The following is a 19,019-nucleotide window of genomic DNA, read 5'->3' as shown; positions in this document are numbered from 1 at the left end:
TAAAATGTTCTAGAAGGAAAACTTCAGAAGACACAGAGGATGAATTTATAAAATGTGAGGATGGCATGTCACTAGGACAGCTGGTTGATACAGATTTTACTCCAAAGTGATCTGGTGAGTCGTACAGGATGGCATTCAAAAGGGATAAATTAATCTCCACGTGAGTCCCCAAAGCCAACTGCAGGAGAACAGAATGAGGGAGGCAAGGTGTATCAATGTTGGAGGGGGAAAGTCTACCATACAGATGTCATTACATTTAAAATGAATTCACAGCATAAAATGGCGACCTAAACTAGCCCCTTGGTCCTGAGCTGGGTAGACAGAAAGTAAAGGCCCAGAAAGTAAGACTTACTCCAGTAGGCTGTCTTCAGGCCCAGGTACCTGCTATTCCATTAAGAAAATGAGCACCTCGGCCTTCACCACGGAGTGCCATGAGGTAAGGGAGCTGAGGCTGGGATTCAGGGGGTGCTGAGGGGCAGGGGTGCACCTGGAAAAGAACGGGCTCTATAAAATAAGGATCACGCAGCCGGCCTTGGTCCCAAGGCTGAGGAAAGCTGTGTGTGGAAAAGGGAAGAGGTTAGCTTCAGGGCCTCACAAGAGAAGGCCAACGAGGAAAGGCTGCCGGGAACAGACTCTTGCTTTCAGAAGGGGAAGGATTTTTAGTCACACAGTCAAAGAACACGCTGGCCTGAGACATGTGAATGCTTGTCCCTGGACACCGGGTGAGAGGCCGACAGGAGGGAATCAGGCCAGCATGGAAGGCTGGCCAGTGGAGGGGGATCCAGTCACATTCCAGGAGCTGAGGCCTGAGGTACTGAGAGGGGCTCTGCACGGAGGGAGGCCTTCTCGGTTCCTCCTGAGCCCGGCAGTGCCTGAGGTGACCCTAAAAATATAGTATGGTAACAAAATCAAGGCTCTGCCCCTTTCTGGGCGGGGGGGAGATAAAAGCCTGGAGAGAGAACAAACCCTCAACATCCCTGGTAGGAGTTCTGGGTAAAGCAAAAGCACCACCAGATCTGGTGGAAGACGAGCACCCGTCAGTGATGTGCAGCCCTGGGTAGAGGGTTGGTAGGGTGATCCTGGTTCCTGGGAGAAGAGGCCAGAGGTCCAGGGCAGGATGCCTGGCCTCCTGACCTCCTAGACCTGGATCCCCTCATCTGAAGTCAGGTTTAGAGAGCTGCTCAGGTGGGCTGTGAGCCCTGCCAGAGTCTATCAGCATGGCCTCTGCCAGGCTGTGAGAAGCAACCAGTCAAGTGCCTTCATCCCAGCAGTGACTCGTGCCAGGCTTCACCTTGTGCTAGCTCAGGACTGAGGTGGAGGAAGGAGGCCAGCATTGCTCCCAGGGGCCCAGAGCTGTTCCCGCTGATGCTCTGATGAGGCACTCAGGAGTTAATTACAGCAAGGCAGCCAGGAGGGATTTGGGTAAATGAACTTGGCTGGTGAGAAGCCAGGTATCTACAACATCCTTGTAAGAGAGCAGGAGAGATTCAAGTGGAGAAAGAGACCATCAGAGTCCAGTGGCTGGGTGGCTGTGCATGTCTGCACAGGGCCTGCATGAGGTGTGTGTGAAGTCTTCCTGTCTGAAGGGTGAGTGACCAAGCACACACCCATGGACATCCTGTGTATGTGTGGTGTGCTTCTGAACAAACACGTGTCACTGTGAACCATTTCAGCTGTGAGCAAAACCACAACTGTTCAGTAAATAGAGGGTTGTTCTGTTTCCAATTTATCCAGATTCTTGGAGCTTTCAGGCCATTTGGAAGGTAAAAGGTCACTGGGCCCTCCAGGTGCTCATCCTGATCTGACTACCTAAGCAGAGGGGGCTGTGGGAAACAGGAAATGAAGAGCAGGAGGAACAGGCCTGTAACTGGAAGAGCTCAGAGCCGAGAGCTCACCCCATACTGTGGAAAGAACGAAGGACCACAATGGGTGAACTCGAAACTCCAATGTCACCACCAAAAGATGCCTCTCTCCAAAAGATGTTATGACAACCTCAGTCACTCAAAGAACATCTATGCAATCCCTGAGCTAAGGGCAGGGAAGGTCAAAGATAAATAGTACTCCAAAGAACATCATGGATGGGCAAGGTGGTCCAGTCACATGTGGATATGACTGGCCTCCCAGGGCAGGGGTGGTTCCCCATCTTCAGTGCTGAGCATGTGCCTGGACATGCTCAGGCATGGAGTCCCGTTGGCCTGGACTCCTAAGCAGTCTTCAGTGACAGGGTCACTGTGCAGGCCAAGATGACTACAGTCTCAGGTGACAGCCCATTGGGCCCAAAGATAGCCACATGTGTGGTACCAGCAGCCTTTGCCAAAAGTATCTGCACAGAGCAGGTGCTCCTTAGAGGTTTGGTAAGTTAATGAGCTGTCAACTAGGAGACATGGCCCAAGGGGCAAGCCATCACCCTCTAGAGTGGCACTAAGAGAACTTTCTGTAATCATGGAAATGCGGTTTCTGTGCTTCCAAGATGGCAGCTCCTAGCCACATGCGGTTATTGAGTGCATGGAATGTGGAATGTGGCTAGTAAGACTGAGGGACTGGCTGGGTGCGGTGGTGCATGCCTGTAATCCCAGTGGCTCTGCAGGCTGAAGTAGGAGGATTCCAAGTTCAAAGTCAGCCTCAGCAAAAAGTGAGGTGCTGAGCAACTCAGTGAGACCCTGTCTCTAAATAAAATACAAAATAGGGCTGGAGATGTGGCTCAGTGGTCGAGTGCCCCTGGTTCATCCCTGGTACCCACCCCCCCAAAAAAAACCCCAAAGAACTGAGGGTCTAACTTTTAAATTTAATTAATTTAAACAACTACATATGGCTAGTGGCTACCATATTGGACAGTGCAGCTCTAAAACACTGTAGCAACCAAGGAAACCATGTACCAACTCTGAGAGGAGGAGAGCAGCTGCCTGGAGCCAGGTGTTGAGAAGGGTGCTAAGGTCACATCTGTGAGTGGTAGGAGAGAGCACTTGCATATCTGCTGTGAAGCACTCACTACCTATTGTCACTGACCCAGAAAAAGCACCTTGGTGCCATCCTGGGCATGAAGGCCCAAGCAAATTAAGCAGACAAGAATTTCCACCTGTACTGGGTTAGTCATGGTTTGGCCTTCCTCCTTTTGCCACCAGCTAATGAAGGATTAAACCCCGCCAGTGCTGGACCCCCACCTTCGGTGACTCACTATATACCCTCAACTGCCCCTCCAGCCCAGGCCCCAGATAAGTTTCTGACTGGTCTTCTCACACCAGTCCCTTCCACAGTGGGAGCGAACAGTCCCCCAGTGAGGGCCTGTTCTCCATCACTCACCACCTACACACACACCTGTGGGCGAACGCACTCACCCCCATTCTGCCCTATCACTGGGATCAAGACTCCTCTGGGCACACCACATATTCACCAGTGCCCCTCCCTTTTCTCAAAAAGCCACCAGGGAATCCACACCTATCTGGTTCTTTAAATCCAACTCCAAACACTTGCAAGAACCTCCAGGGCAGGCCCACCGATCCCTTCCTTCCCCCACCTTCCTCGCCCTTTCGCCTTCGCCCACAGCGCCATCCGGTTTGTTTCCCGCTCACTGGCTTCTTTTTTGGTGTATATTTAACAAGTCACATGACTGTGTTTTCCCCAGGCATGGCCCCAGCCTGATCTTCTGGGTTCTTTTGTCTCACAATGCTTTTGTCAAACTGGGTACATCAGGCCATATTCTGAACTGGGCCGGCCAGGAGGCAAGGTGCACCCTGGCTGATACATACGCCCTCCTCGAGCCCTGCGCAGGCTTGGCTAGAACCTCGAGTGGCTCTGGGGCAGAGGAAAAGGCGGAGGCAGCCCTCAAACTCACCTGTGGTGCCTGGTAGCAAAAGCACCCGTCTCGTTACCCTCAGGTAGAAGCGGCTTCCTCCGAGCTCACCAGCACACACAGGCACTGTCCCATGTCCTCGCCCTGGCGCGGCCCAAGCACAAGTCTGCAAACGAGGGCCCAGAGCCTCAAACCTGCCAGGCATGGGGTTAACGCGAGCGCCCTGTGCTGGCAGCGCCTGGCGAGCGCCGTCCCGCGCTCCACTTGGAGTCTAAACCTCAGCCTCAGCACAGCCAGTCCCACCCGACCTCCACCCCAGCCAAGACCTGCCCCACCTTCCTCCCATCTCTAACCGGCAGCTCTGCTTCAGGTCTAGATCGTCTCACTCTCCAGTCTCCCGTTCCGCCCGGCAGTTCAGACCCGTGGGCTCTGCCATCCGAGCATATCCGGAAGAGCCGCCCCCAGCGCTGCGTCACCTGTTCTGATCTGAACCAAGGTCTTCCCCCCTGAAATTACTGCATAGCTTCTCACCCACCTCCCTGCTTCCATGCTCTCTCCTCCACCGGCAGCCACACTGCTCCGTTGAAGACCTAAGACCCTCCCGCGGCCGCCATCTCCCTCAAGGAAGAGCCAAGGCCCCTGTGGGGCCCCATCGACCTGGCTCACACCCTCTCGCCTGGCCTCCTGCCTCTCTTCCCCTCACTCCTGCTCCAGCTGCAGTGGCCTCGCTGGTGTCCCACAGACACACCTCAGGGCCTGGCACTCACTGCCCCCCCACACCTGCGGCTCGAGCCCTCCCTGCCTTCAGTTCTCTGCTCCCATCTCATTGTGGAAAGCCTTCCCAGACCGAGATCACCAGCTGCCACCTCCACTGCCAGGCTCCCCCTGAGCTGTCCCTCACCTCTCAGAGCTCACCTGTTTATTTCATGTCTGCCACCCCCACTCAATCTGTTCTGCTCACAGCTGTGTCCCTAGGGGCCAGCACAGTGCCTGAAATGCTTGTGGTGACTGTTCTTATAGACCTCTTAACATCCTATTCTGTTCCCATTTCCCAGACAAACTGGGCTCAGAGGGCATGAGTACCTGGCCCGAGGTCATGTGGTTAAGTGGCCTAGCTAGGAGCCCATGTTGCCAGACACTGCCACTTTCAATGGCAGTCAGTCAAAAACCCAAGTTGTTATGTAGAATGGGCAAATAAAGCTTTTTTTGGTTTTACTTTTGTTTTGTTTTTCAGTACTAGGGATTGAACCAGGGGCTGAGCTACACCTCTAGTTCTTTTTATTTTTTATTTTGAGACAGGGTCTCACTAAGTTGCTGATGCTGGCCTCAAACCTCCTGCCTCGGCCTCCTGAGTCACTGGGATTACAGGTATACACCACCACTCCTGGCTGGGCAGTCTTTAGTATTAGAAAACTGTAAACTCTGGAAAAGTCAAATGGAACAAACACCCATGGGCCCAAGGACAACTTAGCGAATTCTCCTAGGTCTCCCAAATAGAGCCTCTGCAGGAGGGGTCGGCTATTAGATGACTTACCTCATTATTAAATGAGATAATCCAGTAAAAATGAAGATCAGCAGGTGTTCAGTGAACTACCTGTATTACCAAATGCAACTCCATTCCCACAGCAAGGTAAGGGCAGGGACGCAGCACAACAGCAGCCACTGCAGCCAGGGATCCGACCCGCAACGTGCTGCTGGAGGGACTGGGCAGGGCTAGGGACTGACCCAACCCGACAGCTCCAAGGTCAGGAGGCACACAGCCAGCAGTGCCATCCTCATCGCCACTGCCACCAGGAGCCACCACATCTTCAGGACAACCTGTTCTCTATGGGCTTAGCACCTGCATTATCTAAAAAGTGCACGTGATTTGGCAGATCCTGCAACATTGGTGTGGAGAACATTCTGTGAAATCCAAGAGGTGGGAATAGGAACCAACTGAAGCAAATCTCAACTTCATCCCCTGAGGAAGGCACCTCTGGCTCTTCTTATAGCAAGAGTCATTCCAGGCTAAAAGAAAAGCTAAGGACGGTAGACATGTTCACGAATGGTCCTGTGGAGAAGCTAAGGTCTCAGGCATATTTCAAGGCTGATGCAGGGGGAGGATCTCTGGTTCCCGTCAGGCAGGTGATGGTTTGACCCACCTGCCTTTGATGCTGGTGACCCTGGGACACTGCCACAGTGAGGAAGATGCAGGGCTTCGCAGAGATGAAGCACACTCCTTCCTTGCTACACCAACCCCTCCTCTCCTGGCTCTCAGAGGCTCCCCAAGGAGGCAGGTCCCTACCCCCACCCCCACTGCCAGGTCAACAGCTGGCGCCTAAGCATAGCCCCAGGACAAGAGGTAACAGGCCTCTCTGTTCCGACTCCCCTCTCCCCCACCAACCTCCTGTAAGAACAGGGCTCAAGGTTGCGGCTACTCTACGGACACCCTGTCCTCTGAGCCAAAGGTCTTGAGGGGAACAGTGAAGCCTGGGCAAAGGTCAGAGAGGGGACAGAAAAACTAGCAGCAGAAGCCAAGCTGATGAAACAGCAGTGTCCCAGGGCTCAAGGGCAGGGCTCCCAGGAGAGAAGCCTGACGCTCCTGGCTAATGGGCAGCTCTCCCCTTGACTGCCCGAGGTCGCCCACCTAGGAAGACACCAGGGCTCAAAGTAGCATCCTAGTCACAGGTTCCTGGAGCCAGGTTAAAGCAGAGGGGCAGAGCAGGGCAGCTGTCTGTCCCTGCTCATCCCTGTAGGAGCCACATGGAAATCCAACCTGTGTCCCCCAGGGTGCCCCGGATGAAGACAGTGGACAGCACAGTCAGCCCTGGGCTCTCCTCATAGGTGCCTGGGCCAGTGTGGACTGAGGGCAGTCTTATCCTCTGGAGCAGGACAAAGTGCAGAGGAGGCTTGCTTAAGAGGGCATGAGCTGCAGGAAGTCCAGGCCCGCGTGACCACCACCCTTGTCACCCTCCATCTCCCTCATCCTCCCAAGCACCCCTACTGCCTGGGGAGCGATTCTGAGTGTGGAATTCAGAGAGGTCTGCAGTGTGTGTCTGGAAACAGGTGTGTGTTGCACGGATTTTCTGGATGCCTGCTGTTGCCAGGAGGCAGTTGGGGTGCTAAGTAACACTCAAGGTCCCAGCTAAGCCCTGCTATGAGGTCACATGGGAATCACAACAAACAACTCCAGATCTTTGCTCTGGGCCTCGGCTCTACCCTAAGATGCCCAGGGAGACAAGAGGAAACTGGAGAGAGGCCTAACGTGTACCTGAGCAGCCCCATTCCACAGGTAGCTGCCACCAGACTGCTCACAGTCAGATCTGTGCCTTTGAGATGCGAAGAGAGCCCCTCTGCATTCCAGGTCCATACTCAGAGAGCGTCACATCCACAAGGCCTCTGAGTGGGCCAAGTCCCTGCTCTGCAGAGGAGGCTTGGGCCGGGATGGGGGGCCGATTCAGTGTGGCAAAGTTGCAGGGTTCCAGACCCCTCCCTCTTGTTACCCATAAGCTATCTGTCCTGACCTACCTGTTGAGACATCTGCCCTGGTGAAGAGGCAGAGGGGGCAACGGTGTGCAAAGAGCCTGGGCTGCCTCGCGCCCTGGAGAGGGGCGGGTGGGCATGGCTGTCGGCCCAGCCCTCACAAGCAAGAAGCTGGTCCTCTCCATAAAGGAGGGACAGGCTCCCTGGGGCAACGACAGAGACCAGAGCCACAGAATCCTGGGCAGGAAGCCTGCACCCAGCTCATCCTCCACTTCATTTCATGGCAGAGGAAGATGAGTCCAGAGACGACTCCACAGCCGTGGCAGCCGGGTGCATCCCTCCACCGCAAAGTAAGACTGGAAGGAGGCCCTTCTCCAAGGAGGAGATCACGGCACTCAGAACTGGGGCTGAGAATTTTAAAAACTGTTAGCACAGGGACGGCCTGGTGTGGCACTAGCCTCTGCTGTTCCTCCACGGGAGCCGTGTGCAAACCAGCTTCAGTGCCTGCGCCTCCGCAGAACTGTCCCGAAGTGTTTCCCCATCTACTTCTCCTGTTCATTCTCACCATGGGCTTTGATAGGAGGAAAGTGAACCAGGATTGTGTGACCTCCATTACTGGCCTGCACTCAGGGCCCAAGGCGGGCTGGCTGACGCTCCTGGGACGTTAAACCAGCCAGAGCCCAGGCTGCTCACAGCACCATTCACGTCAGCCCTGCTGCCCGGGGAGGGAGCAACCTCTGTTCCCACTGGAACGGAGGCGGCGGGTGCGTGGCCCAGCCAGCTCCCATCTACTGCCCCCTGCCTCCTTCAGCCAGCACATCCCCAAGGGCTGGCGCCACGTCACAAGGCTAACAGCACTACAGGCCTTCATGGTTTCAGACTCACTCTGCCTTCTTACTTCATGTGATTCCCAGACAACTCCGCGCCAACAGGTTTTTGTTTGTTTGTTTGTGTTAGGGAAGAACCCAGGGGCATGCTTTTTAATCTCAGTTTTTCAGAAGACTAAACTGAAGATAGGGAAACAGAAGACTAATGTCACACAGGGAGAAGGCGGGAAAATCAGTGCTTCCTGTCCCCCAGAAAACACTGGCAGAAGCAGTAGATGCAAATCCCATGTCCCAGTTTGCCTGTGGGTCCTCCCACCCACTCTGGCGCAGACTCCAGTGCCTGTCACAGAGAGAGGAGGCTCAGGGCTGTGGGAGTGTGTGATGGTTCCTGTCTTCTGTCTTCAAAGGAAAGGACTGTCCCAAGGCATCAAGGGTTCCCAAAGCAAAGAAGCAGCTTCTAGATAAACAAGGAAATTCTAAGCACCTAAGTACACTCTCATCCATTGCCAGGAGGAATATAAATCATTTAAGACTGTGTGTGGGACAATCTGCAGTATTTATCAACATTAAAAATGCACATGGCTGGCCCCTCAAGAAGTTAAACACAGAGCTACCCTATGACCTGGGTATGTTCCCCAGAGAAGGGAAAGCAGGGGCTCAGAGAGACAGTGTACACCCATGTTCACCGCAGCACATCCAGAATGGACAAAAGGACAAACAACAAAGAGAAGGCGACGGATAAACAACTGGAACGTCCTCATGGATAAACAAACTGCAGGTACACATAGTGGTCTGGAGGGGAAGTTCTGACAACACGCCACAACAGAGATGCGCCTGGGAGACTCCACTGAGTCGAAAGAGGACGGTGGGCGCATGACGCCCCGTACAGGTCACACCTAGAACTGGGCACGGCAGAGACAGGCAGTACAGCGTGGCCACCAGAGCCTGCGGGATGAGGAACTCCTGCTTAACAGGCAGTTTCTGTTTGGGACGAAGAAAAGTTCCAGAAATGGACAGTGGTGATGGCCGCATAGCCCTGTGAATCTGCGTAATGCCTCTGAATTGTTCACTTAAAAATGGTTAAAATGGCAAATTTTATACTATGTGTGCTTTACCACAATTTATATATACATATATAAGGTTTTGTAAAATCACAAGTCCTGTGATGCGGCGGTTCCTTTCCTAGGTTCCCATTCCTCAGACACGCGCGCACAAGCATGACTGGTGTCCCTCGGGAGGATATTTAGTACAGTGACGTCTGCAGTAGCAAAAGATCGCAATTCACCTAAGTGTCTTCCTAGATGATCCCAGAGAAATGAATTACGTCATTTCTGTAGAACAGAATGTGACACAGTCATTAAGAAGGACAAAGTAATATGAACCTAGAATGCTCTGAGATCCAGTGCTGAAGAGCGCTAGGCCACCAATGCGTGTGTGTGCTGTGTGTGTGTTTTCTGCATTCGCACATTTGGAAGTAAGTGGAATACCTGCATAATACACACAATTATCTCTAATACAAAAAAAAGTAAGAGCGCTCGCCTGATGGATGGCGATCGCGAAGGTGAGGGAAGTAGGAGGGGACATTTACTTCTTCCTGGTACACTCTTTTCATACCTTCATAACATTTTACCTTGTACATTTTTAACAATTTTAAAACAATAGCTTTTGATTCTTGCTATTACAGAGGAGCTTGTATCAGACTGAACACTTCATCCAAGAGCAACTCTAAAATCCGGGTAAAATACAAAAAGACCCTAGGTCTTCAACAGCAATAGGAAACAACTGAGGTAGCCAAGACTTGGGGGACCAAGATCTCAGAAGGAAGAGGAACAGGTTTAGGTGAACCGGGCATGCTCCACACCCTTGCCTGAGACCAGCACAGAGAGGCTGAGCAGAGGGCAACGGAGACCTTCTCAGGGCTGGAAAGTCAGGACTGATGAGAAGAGAGTCCAAGGCAGCTAGACTAGAAAATCTGAGATGCCAGAGAAAAGGGACCCGCAGAACAGAGAGCCTGGCTTCCGCGTCTCTAGTCTGCACGTGCTTGGGGTGAGAGAATGAGAATCCAAGCAGAAAGTGACAGCAAGAAGCGATAGCGAAGGGTAGTTTCAGCAGTGGTACAGTGCTGGGGACTCTCCGAGAGGGGGACCAGCCTTTTAATTAAGACCACTGAAGGGCTATTTCCTGAGAGCAGGCATAGAACAGAAGCGGACCAGCTCCCAGGCCGGCCCAGCCTTCGGTCTCTCCACCTCACACTGGATCGATGTGATCTGCTCGCACGCTGGCCATCTGCTTTAGAGAAAGCTCCCTGAAGACACAGCACCGTTCAGAAATGCTACTATCTTCCATATACGATATCCACCACTTAATAAAAACCTGTCCGAGAGGCAGGACCAGAAATACAGAAAGATGCAGGGCCATCACATTTCAGAAACTCCGTCAGTCAAGGACTCCAAGCAACTGTTTAATAAGTTCCCCCAAATAGATGACAGAAGGGTCTGCCTAACCAGAGCACTGGAGTCCGATTTTAAAAATTAAATGGAAATTCTAAAATTGAAGAAAACACAATAATTGAAATTAAGGATTTAATAAATGAGCAGAGGATAGGACAGATTGATTCAACTACACCGAGGAAGGAAGGATTAGAAAACTGGAATTTAGGTCAGTAAAAATAATCAATCTGAAAGCACAGAAATTAAAAAAAGAAGAAGAAGAAGAAGAAAGAGACAATGACTTATGGGGATATTTAGAGTCCTAGAAGTAAAAGACAGAATGGGGCAGAAGCAATAAAAACATACTGGCTGAAAATTTTCAAGCCATCAATTCAAGAAGCTCTTTGAATACCAAGCAGTATAACTACAAAGAAAATCCCCAGGTGCATCACTGAAAACTGAAGCCTAAGGGAAGGTTGTAAAAGCTACCAGAGGGAAAAAGAAGCATTACTATACCCGGAGCAACAGTGCATCTAATAACCGGCACTTCTACAGCAACGATGAGGGTGGAGGACAATGGAACGGCACCTTCAAGGGGCCACAAATAAAAGACGAGCAACCTAAAATCCTTTATCTGCAAAAAATGTTGCTCTGGTTTGAATATGTCCCCTCCAAAATTCAGGTGTTGGCAGTGTGACAGTGTTAAGAGACCAGGCCTGGAGAGGTGTCAGACCACGAGGGTGGCTCCTCACCCAGCGCTCGGTGGCTCCCCGCTCTGCCCTGTGCAGACGCAGCCAGGAGGCCCTCACCAGAGCAGAGGACGGCACCCTCGTCTAGGACTTCCCGCCACCAGCACGGTAAAAAAGACATTTCTGTTCTTCATAAAGTTATCCAGTTTCACATATTCTGTTGAGGCAGCACAAAATGGATTAAGAAAGGTATCTTTCAAAAAGGAAAGCAAAAGAAACACATCTCCAGGCAATTAGAAATGGAGAGAAGGGCTGGGGAGATGGCTCAGTGGGTAGAGGGCTTGCCTCGCAAGCGCAAGGCGCTGGGTTCGATCCCAGCACCCAAAAAAAACAATAGAAATGGAGAGAATTCGCTGCCAACAGATTTCTGTGAAAAACAACACTAAAGGGAATTCTTCAAGAAAACGAGGCACAGAATGAAGATGGGGGAGCGACTGAGGTGAATGTAAGTCAGGAGTATTAACAGTTTAAGAAATCATCCTAATGTCTTTAAATATATGTTGAATTAAAATACATCACAACAGAGCCAGGAAGGGGGAGCAGGGGATTGTTACAGGAAATGAAAGTGCTGCAAGGTCTTTGTATTATAACAAAGAGGCAAGAGTATTAACGTGGGTCGATGGAAATATAAAATAACTGCTATTTATTGATGATATTTCAGTTTTCAAAGACATTTGGACACATTTTGAAGAATACGCTTTTTTCTTAAGTGCATCAACATCGACCACATGTTTTCTAACCACAGAATTGAGCTAAAAATTAATAACAAAAATATAATTTTGAACAAACTCCCAAATGTTCAGATATTAATCAATGTAATTCTAAACAGCCCATGGATCAAATACATTTCAATTAAAATCAGAAAACATTTTGAATTAAAATGGCCATACGGGGGGCTGGGGAGGTAGCTCAGTCAGTAGAGTGCTTGCCTTGTAAGCACAAGGCCCTGGGTTCGATCCCCAGCACCCAAAAATAAATAAATAAAATAAAATAAAATGGTCATACTACCAAAACACTATACATATTTAATACAATTCCTATTAAAATTCAGTGATGTCCTTCATAGAAATAGGAAAAGCAATCATGAAATTCATTTGGAAAAATAAGAGAACCAGAATAGCTCACGCAATCCTTAAAAGCAAAAAAGGAGGCATCACAATACCAAAGCTTAAATTATACCACAGAGCTAGAGTAATAAAAACAGCATAGTATTGGCACAAAAAGACCATGAACATGAAGACCAATGGAACAGAATAGAAGATAAACAAACAAACCAACATAAATACAGTTATCTCATACTAGACAAAGGCACCATAAACATACATTGGAGAGAAGATAGCGTCTTCAACAAATGGAGCTGGGAAAACTGGAAATCCATATGTAGCAGAATGAAATTGAACCCCCATCTCTCACCTGCACAAAACTCAACTCAAAGTGGATCAAGGACCTAGGCATTAGACCAGAGACGCTGTGCCTACTAGAAGAAAAGATAGGCCCAGCTCCTCTTCATGCCAGCGTAGAAACTGAATTCCTCAACAAGATTCCTAAAGCGGGGGTTGGGGCTGTAGCTCAGTGGCAGAGCCTCCCTAGCATGTGTCAGGCACTGGGTTCAATCCTTAGCACCACATAGAAATAATAAATTAGATAAATGCATGCTGTCCATCTACAACTACAAAAAATAAAAATAAAAAATTAAAAAAATTAAGATTCCTAAAACATAAGAAGTAAAATTAAGAATCAATAAATGCAATGATTTCAAGCTAAAAAGCTTCTTTAAAGCAAAGAAAACAATCAAGAACACGAAGAGAGAGCCTACAGAATGGGAGAAAAATCTTTGCCACCTGCACCTCAGATAGAGCATTAATCTTCAGGACATAAAAAGAACTCAAAAAACTTAACACCAAAAAAAATCACCCAATCAATAAATGGGCAAAGGAACTGAACAGGAACTTCACAGAAGAAATACTGTCAACAAATATACAAGAAAATGTTCAACATCCCTAGCAATTAGAGAAATGTGAATTAAAACTACACTGAGATTCCATCTCACTCCAGTCAGACTGACAATTATCAAGAATACAAGTAACAATACATGTTGGTGAGGATGTGGGGAAAAACACTCATACATTGCTGGTGGGAATGCAAATTGGTGCAACCATTCTGGAAAGCAGTATGGGTATTCCTCAGAAAACTTAGAATGGAACCACCATTTGACCTAGTTATCCCACTTTAGTATATACCCAAAGGGCTTAAAATCAGCATTCTATAGTGACGCGGCCACATCAATGTTTATAGCAGCTCAATGCACAAGAGCCAAACTATGAAATCAAACTAGGTGCCCTTCAAGAGATGAATGGATAAAGGAAATGTAGTATATATACACAATGGAATATTACTCAGCCATAAAGAAGAATGATATTATGGCATTTGCCCATAAATGCATGGAACTGGAGGCTATCATGCTAAGTGAAATAAGTCAATCCCAAAAAACCAAAGGCCAAAAGTTCTCTCTGGTATGTGGATGCTAACACACAATAAGCAGGGGGGACAATAGAAGTTCAGTGGATTAGACAAAGGGAATGAAGAGAAGGGACGGGGAATGGGAATAGGAAACACAGTAGCATGAATTGGACATGACTTCCCTATGTTCACATATGAAGACATGAACAGTGTAACTCCACATCAAGTTCAACCACAAGAATGGGATCCTAATCAGAATAAGTAATACTCCACGCATGCATATAAGGCAAAATATACTCTATTGTCACAGATATCTAAAAAGAACAAAAAATGTTTTGAACTAAACAAAACAAAAATATGACATATCAAAATTTGTATTGTAAGCTAAAGCAAGTAATGAGGAAAATGTGTAGCATTAAATGCATGCTTTAGAAAAGAAAGGCTGAAAATTACTGATCTGGGCTGGGGAGATAGCTCAGTTGGTAGCGTGCTTGCCTTACAAGCACAAGGCCCTGGGTTCAATCCCCAGCACCGCAAAAAAAAAAAAAAAAAAAAAGAAAAGAAAATTACTGATCTAAGTTCCATCTCAAGAAGGTAAAAAGGACACTAAGACGAGCCAAAGAAAATGAGAAAGTTAAAAGCATAAATTATGACAGTGTGGGATTATGCCTATAATCCAGCAAACTCGGGGGACTGAGGCAGAAGGATCACAAGTTCAAGGCCAGTCCCAGCAACTTAGCAAGACCCTGTCTCAAAATAAAAAATAAAAATAAAAAGTGCTGGCAATGGAGCTCAGTGGTAGAGCACCCCTGGGATCAAGCACCAGTACCACACACAAAAAGCATAAATTAATGAATTATAGTCAAAAAATGTACAGTGAAAGAAGCAGCAAAGATATAAGGTAGTTAGTTCACCAAAGAGGATAAAACATTACTAAACCTCAGCAAAACACATGAAGAAGAAAATTAAAAACTGAAGGCACAAATTATCGGAAACAAAAAAAGGGAACATTACTACGAATCCTATAGACAGCAAAGATAAAGTAGTATGAATGTCATGACAAAACTGAAATTTCAATGAGCTGGACAAGTTTCTAGAGAAAATAGAACCTGAAGGGTTATTCAAAACAACTTTCATCTATGACCAAAGCAGCCTCTTCCCACACTCCAGACCCAGGGAAGCTCACGAATGAGTCCTCTAAACACTTAAGGAATAACCCAGATCACCCTCCGACTCTCCCAGGAATCAGAGGGAAAGCACGCTCAACTTACTTCATGCGTCTGGCATAACCAGGACACCAAAACCTGTCAAGAACATGGACAGAAAGTAAAATGACGGGCAGGTCCCTCTTTTTGGCCACAGTCACAAAAGTCCTAAGGAAAACAGGAGCACATAGAAACTCATGGCCGGGCAGCAGGATCCCAACCATCCCCATGGTAACAAAGCTGACAGCCCCACAGGGGTCACGCAGAGCCCACCTTACCCTGCAGCCGTCTCTGAAAGGCTTCACAAGGAGAAACCGAGTCCTAAAGAGGCCACGGAACTAGCCCAGGATCACACTGAGGAAAGCCAGGATGAACAAATTCATGCCACTTGATGGACATTTAGAGGCACCTGCTGTGCCCGGCCAGGCCTGGGACATGTGTCAGTGCCCCCTCCCCTCCCTGCTGCTTCACGTGGACCTCTCAGTCATGAGCGCAATGTCTGCTCTGCTGGTGCGGGTGAGCTGCATGGCCAGGGCGGGCCGCACCACAGTGATCCAGAGTTCTGGGGTACCAATGCCATTCCCAGGGCTCCCTGAACTGACCCTGCCCAGAGGAAGCATGTGGTCCTACGGTCCTGAGCATTAGAATGCAGCCTCATGGCCCCCTGAACTTCAGCCAGCCTGTGACTGTTGCCAGGCTCTACGGGTTACAAAGCATCTCATATGACCCTGAAGAAACTCTGCAAGACAAATGTCAATAATGCCACTTTGCAGATGAGAAAAGTGGGACACTGATGGAGTCAAAGAACTCCCTGGCTTAGCTAAGTGGTGACATGCATTAAAAAAAACAAACAAACAAACGTATAGAACCCAAAGGGATGCCACCATGGTATAAGAGATCAGATGCGCGGGCCCTTTATAAAACCAGTAAAGGTTTTTATTTGTTTGTTTTGCAGTACTAAAAACTGAACCCAGGGCCTTGAACATGCTACATATGACTGAGCTACGTCTCCAGCCCCAAAGGAGTGTTTTTAAAATACACTCAGCCATGGCAAGCTCTCAGGAATGCCAGGCAGGGTTCAAGGTTCAGGTTACAGAGACAGATATGGTGAACAGAGGTGAGGGAACTTCCCCTTCCAAAGCCTGCCTTCTGAAACAGACGAGTCTGAGACCCAGCTCAGAAGTTTTGAGACTTCATGGGTAAATAAAGGAAAAACATTCAGAGGAATGTTGGGGCCCTGCAGCTAAATGACTTCATGTGTACCTTCAAATACCACTGTCTAAAGAATGTGAGGCCCAATGATGGGGTTCCAGCGTGGCCCCCAAACTAAAGCCCCATCTGTCTCAGTGGCAAGAGCTATGAAAACAATTTCAGTAAATCCAGGGCACAGAGAACCTCCAGAGCACAAAATGACATGGTTCTCAGAGCACAGACTCTTATGGTTTCAGGAGAGGGAGATAAACCTATGGAAAACAGGAAATTGGTGGACGTAATCTCTGGAGACCTTTAAAAAGCATTTGAGATGAATCCAGACCAAAACCCATTTCAAAGGCAGAGTGAGTCACATGAGAACCAGGAGGACCGTTCTGTCATGGATTAGACTGGAGCACAGCCAGTAAACAAAGAACAGGGACAGCAGGCCCTCTCCAGATGCAAAGAGGTAAACAGCGGGGGTCTCCACAGACTGAGCTGGTTTTCCTTCTCATAAGGGACTTGGAATGGAAGTAAGTGGAAAGTGGGTCCCAGGGGAGGTTGATAGGTAATAGGTAGACAGGGGCCGTGGGAACATGGAAATGAAAGGTCAGCCTTGCAGATTGAGCCTCCTTGCTAACTCACAACATGTTTTTAAAGAGAAGTTGTCATGATCACAGCCCATAACAAACTATCTTATTCCCAGGGCTGAGGAGTGTTTGCCCAAAGCTTCTCCTCAAATAAGAGAAAGAAAGACTACCCTGACCAGAGTCTGGACAGCTCAACGGTCTCAAGGTCTGTGAAAACAAATTCCAAATAAAATTGGCCAAGATGACCGAAAGTCGCCTTAGGTCCTTGACATGTCACTTTAAAAAAAAAAAAAAAAAAAAAAAAAAAAAAAAAATATATATATATATATATATATATATATAAATACTTTTAAAATATATATATATATATATATATAAATACTTTTTTTTTTTTTTTGGTTGTTGATGGACCTTGATTTTATTGATTTATTTTTATGTGGTGCTGAGAACTGAACCCAGGGCCTCACACATGCCAGGCAAGCACTCTAACACTGAGCCACAACCCCAGCTCTTGACATGTCATCTTTTTTTTTTTTTTTTCAATATTTTGTTTTAGTTGTAAGTGGACACAATATCTTTATTTTATTTCTATGTGGTGCTGAGGATCAAACCCAGGGCCTCACACATGCTAGGCAAGCGCTCTACCACGGAGCCACAACCCCAGCCCTTGACATGTCATCTTAATCTTATTGTAATTACCTACTTTCTCACTTCTGTGTGTTTCACTTCAGCCCTGAAGGGTAATAACATATGCAACAGGGATTTAGGAATCTGATACAATCCAACTGTCAATCAAGAGCTAGGAGTAGTGCTTGGGCATGATTCTCCAAAAACTGTCCCTTAACTGCAATAAAAACTGGGACACAAAGAAGAGAGTTGCCACTCTCCTCCTTGAGAGAGACCCCTTTCTCCCTTAAAGGTGTCTTTTTCCCTTTCTTCTCTAATAAGCTTTACTATACTTTTTCTATGCCTCCTCATGTCTTGTGCATTGCCCAGCAGAGGCCCCAGCTCTTCTCTGAGCACACAGCAGGTGTACAGTGCAAATCTGCAGTTGAACAGGTAGAGCAGGGGATGGGCAAGAGAGGAATAACAAAGAGGTGCCCATGGAGAAAAAGAATTCAAAATAAAACCATCAAAGCTTTTCACCTGAGAAAAGAATGGCACCAAGTCCCTGCTAGCTGCCTAGGCAATGCATTTCTTTAAAAAGAAAGTCTTACATTATAGGGAAACAAAACAAAAAACAAAAACACACAGCAAGAGGGGAAGTCAAGGAGAGAAGATTTGAGAATGAGAAGCTCCCGGTGGTCCAGAAACAGCCCTCTGATGACAAGGAACCCATAGTCCAAGTAAGGAAGCAAAACTGGACCTTGTTCAAGGCCAAGCCCTGCAGAGCCCCAGGTGCTCTGGCCCTGTTGAGAACAAGGTGACATCTGTGTAGCCACGTTGTCTGAACAAGCCATTTTGGGAACTGACCCTTAAAACCCCCCCAGGAAAGGGCACGCAAACACTAAAGAATGAGGAACTATCAGGATACGGGCTGGTGCTACCCTCAAGAGCCAATACAGGACAAACAGGACGTGCTGGGCCCCCAGGGTTTATCAAGGCTGTTAAGAGATATCTGTCCAAGAAATGGACAGCAGCTGCCCGGAAACCTTATCTATCAAGGACGGGGCGGGGGGCACCTAGCCCCGACTCATCTTCTGCATAGTTCACCCCCTCCCTCCTCCCTTCTTCCTCCAGGACCGTACAATTTTGGCGGGACCCAATGAGATTCAAAAAAATTGGCGGGACTCAACCAAAAGAGAACAAATGTTTAGCTGTTCGAATGTTAACCAATAATGCACAGGTCTTTGTATGTGAGTGACTGAGAGTGCTTTCTCACCCCTCGGGGCCGCTCCCCACTCAGCCATTATAGTGGTCTGAGAGGCTGGTCGCAGTCCAGGCTCGAGCTTGCTTTGAATAAAACCTCGTCGTATTACCGTGTGTGCACTTTGACTTTCTGGGGATCAGCTGATATTGAACCCCAACAGCCCCTCTCCTCCTGTGGGCCCCTCTTCCCAGGCCCCAGGTCCTGAACCCAAGCCTCAGGCCCAAGCCACCCCACCAGAGCCTCACCTGCTGCTGGCTCTGCTCCTCCAGGTTCATCTTCACCTCCAGCGACTGGCGGGCCTCCAGAAAGGCCTTGCGGTGCTTGCGGTCTGCCATGTAGTAGGACATGATGCCCACGATGATGGCGCACAGGTAGAGGAAGACGTTGGCCAGGATCTGCACCCCAGGGAGGAGAGAAGGGGACAGTGGTGAAAACATGCCTTCAGG

At 48.5% G+C, this 19,019-nt stretch overlaps 1 protein-coding gene across 3 annotated transcripts in view; it reads right to left on the bottom strand.

Annotated features, from left to right (window-relative positions):
• The window catches only part of Adcy3 (adenylate cyclase 3), an 83,208-nt gene that overhangs the window by 27,924 nt on the left and 36,265 nt on the right, over positions 1-19,019 (bottom strand). For all 3 annotated transcript variants that reach the window (XM_047522151.1, XM_047522152.1, XM_047522153.1), the window contains one exon: positions 18,819-18,968. In XM_047522151.1, coding sequence (XP_047378107.1) covers positions 18,819-18,968 — 150 coding nt within the window. The remainder of the gene's footprint in view (positions 1-18,818; positions 18,969-19,019) is intronic.

The sequence above is a fragment of the Sciurus carolinensis genome, chromosome 13, assembly GCF_902686445.1.
Source record: "Sciurus carolinensis chromosome 13, mSciCar1.2, whole genome shotgun sequence".
Lineage (NCBI taxonomy): Eukaryota > Metazoa > Chordata > Mammalia > Rodentia > Sciuridae > Sciurus > Sciurus carolinensis.
This window is presented reverse-complemented; position numbering and strand designations above follow the sequence as displayed.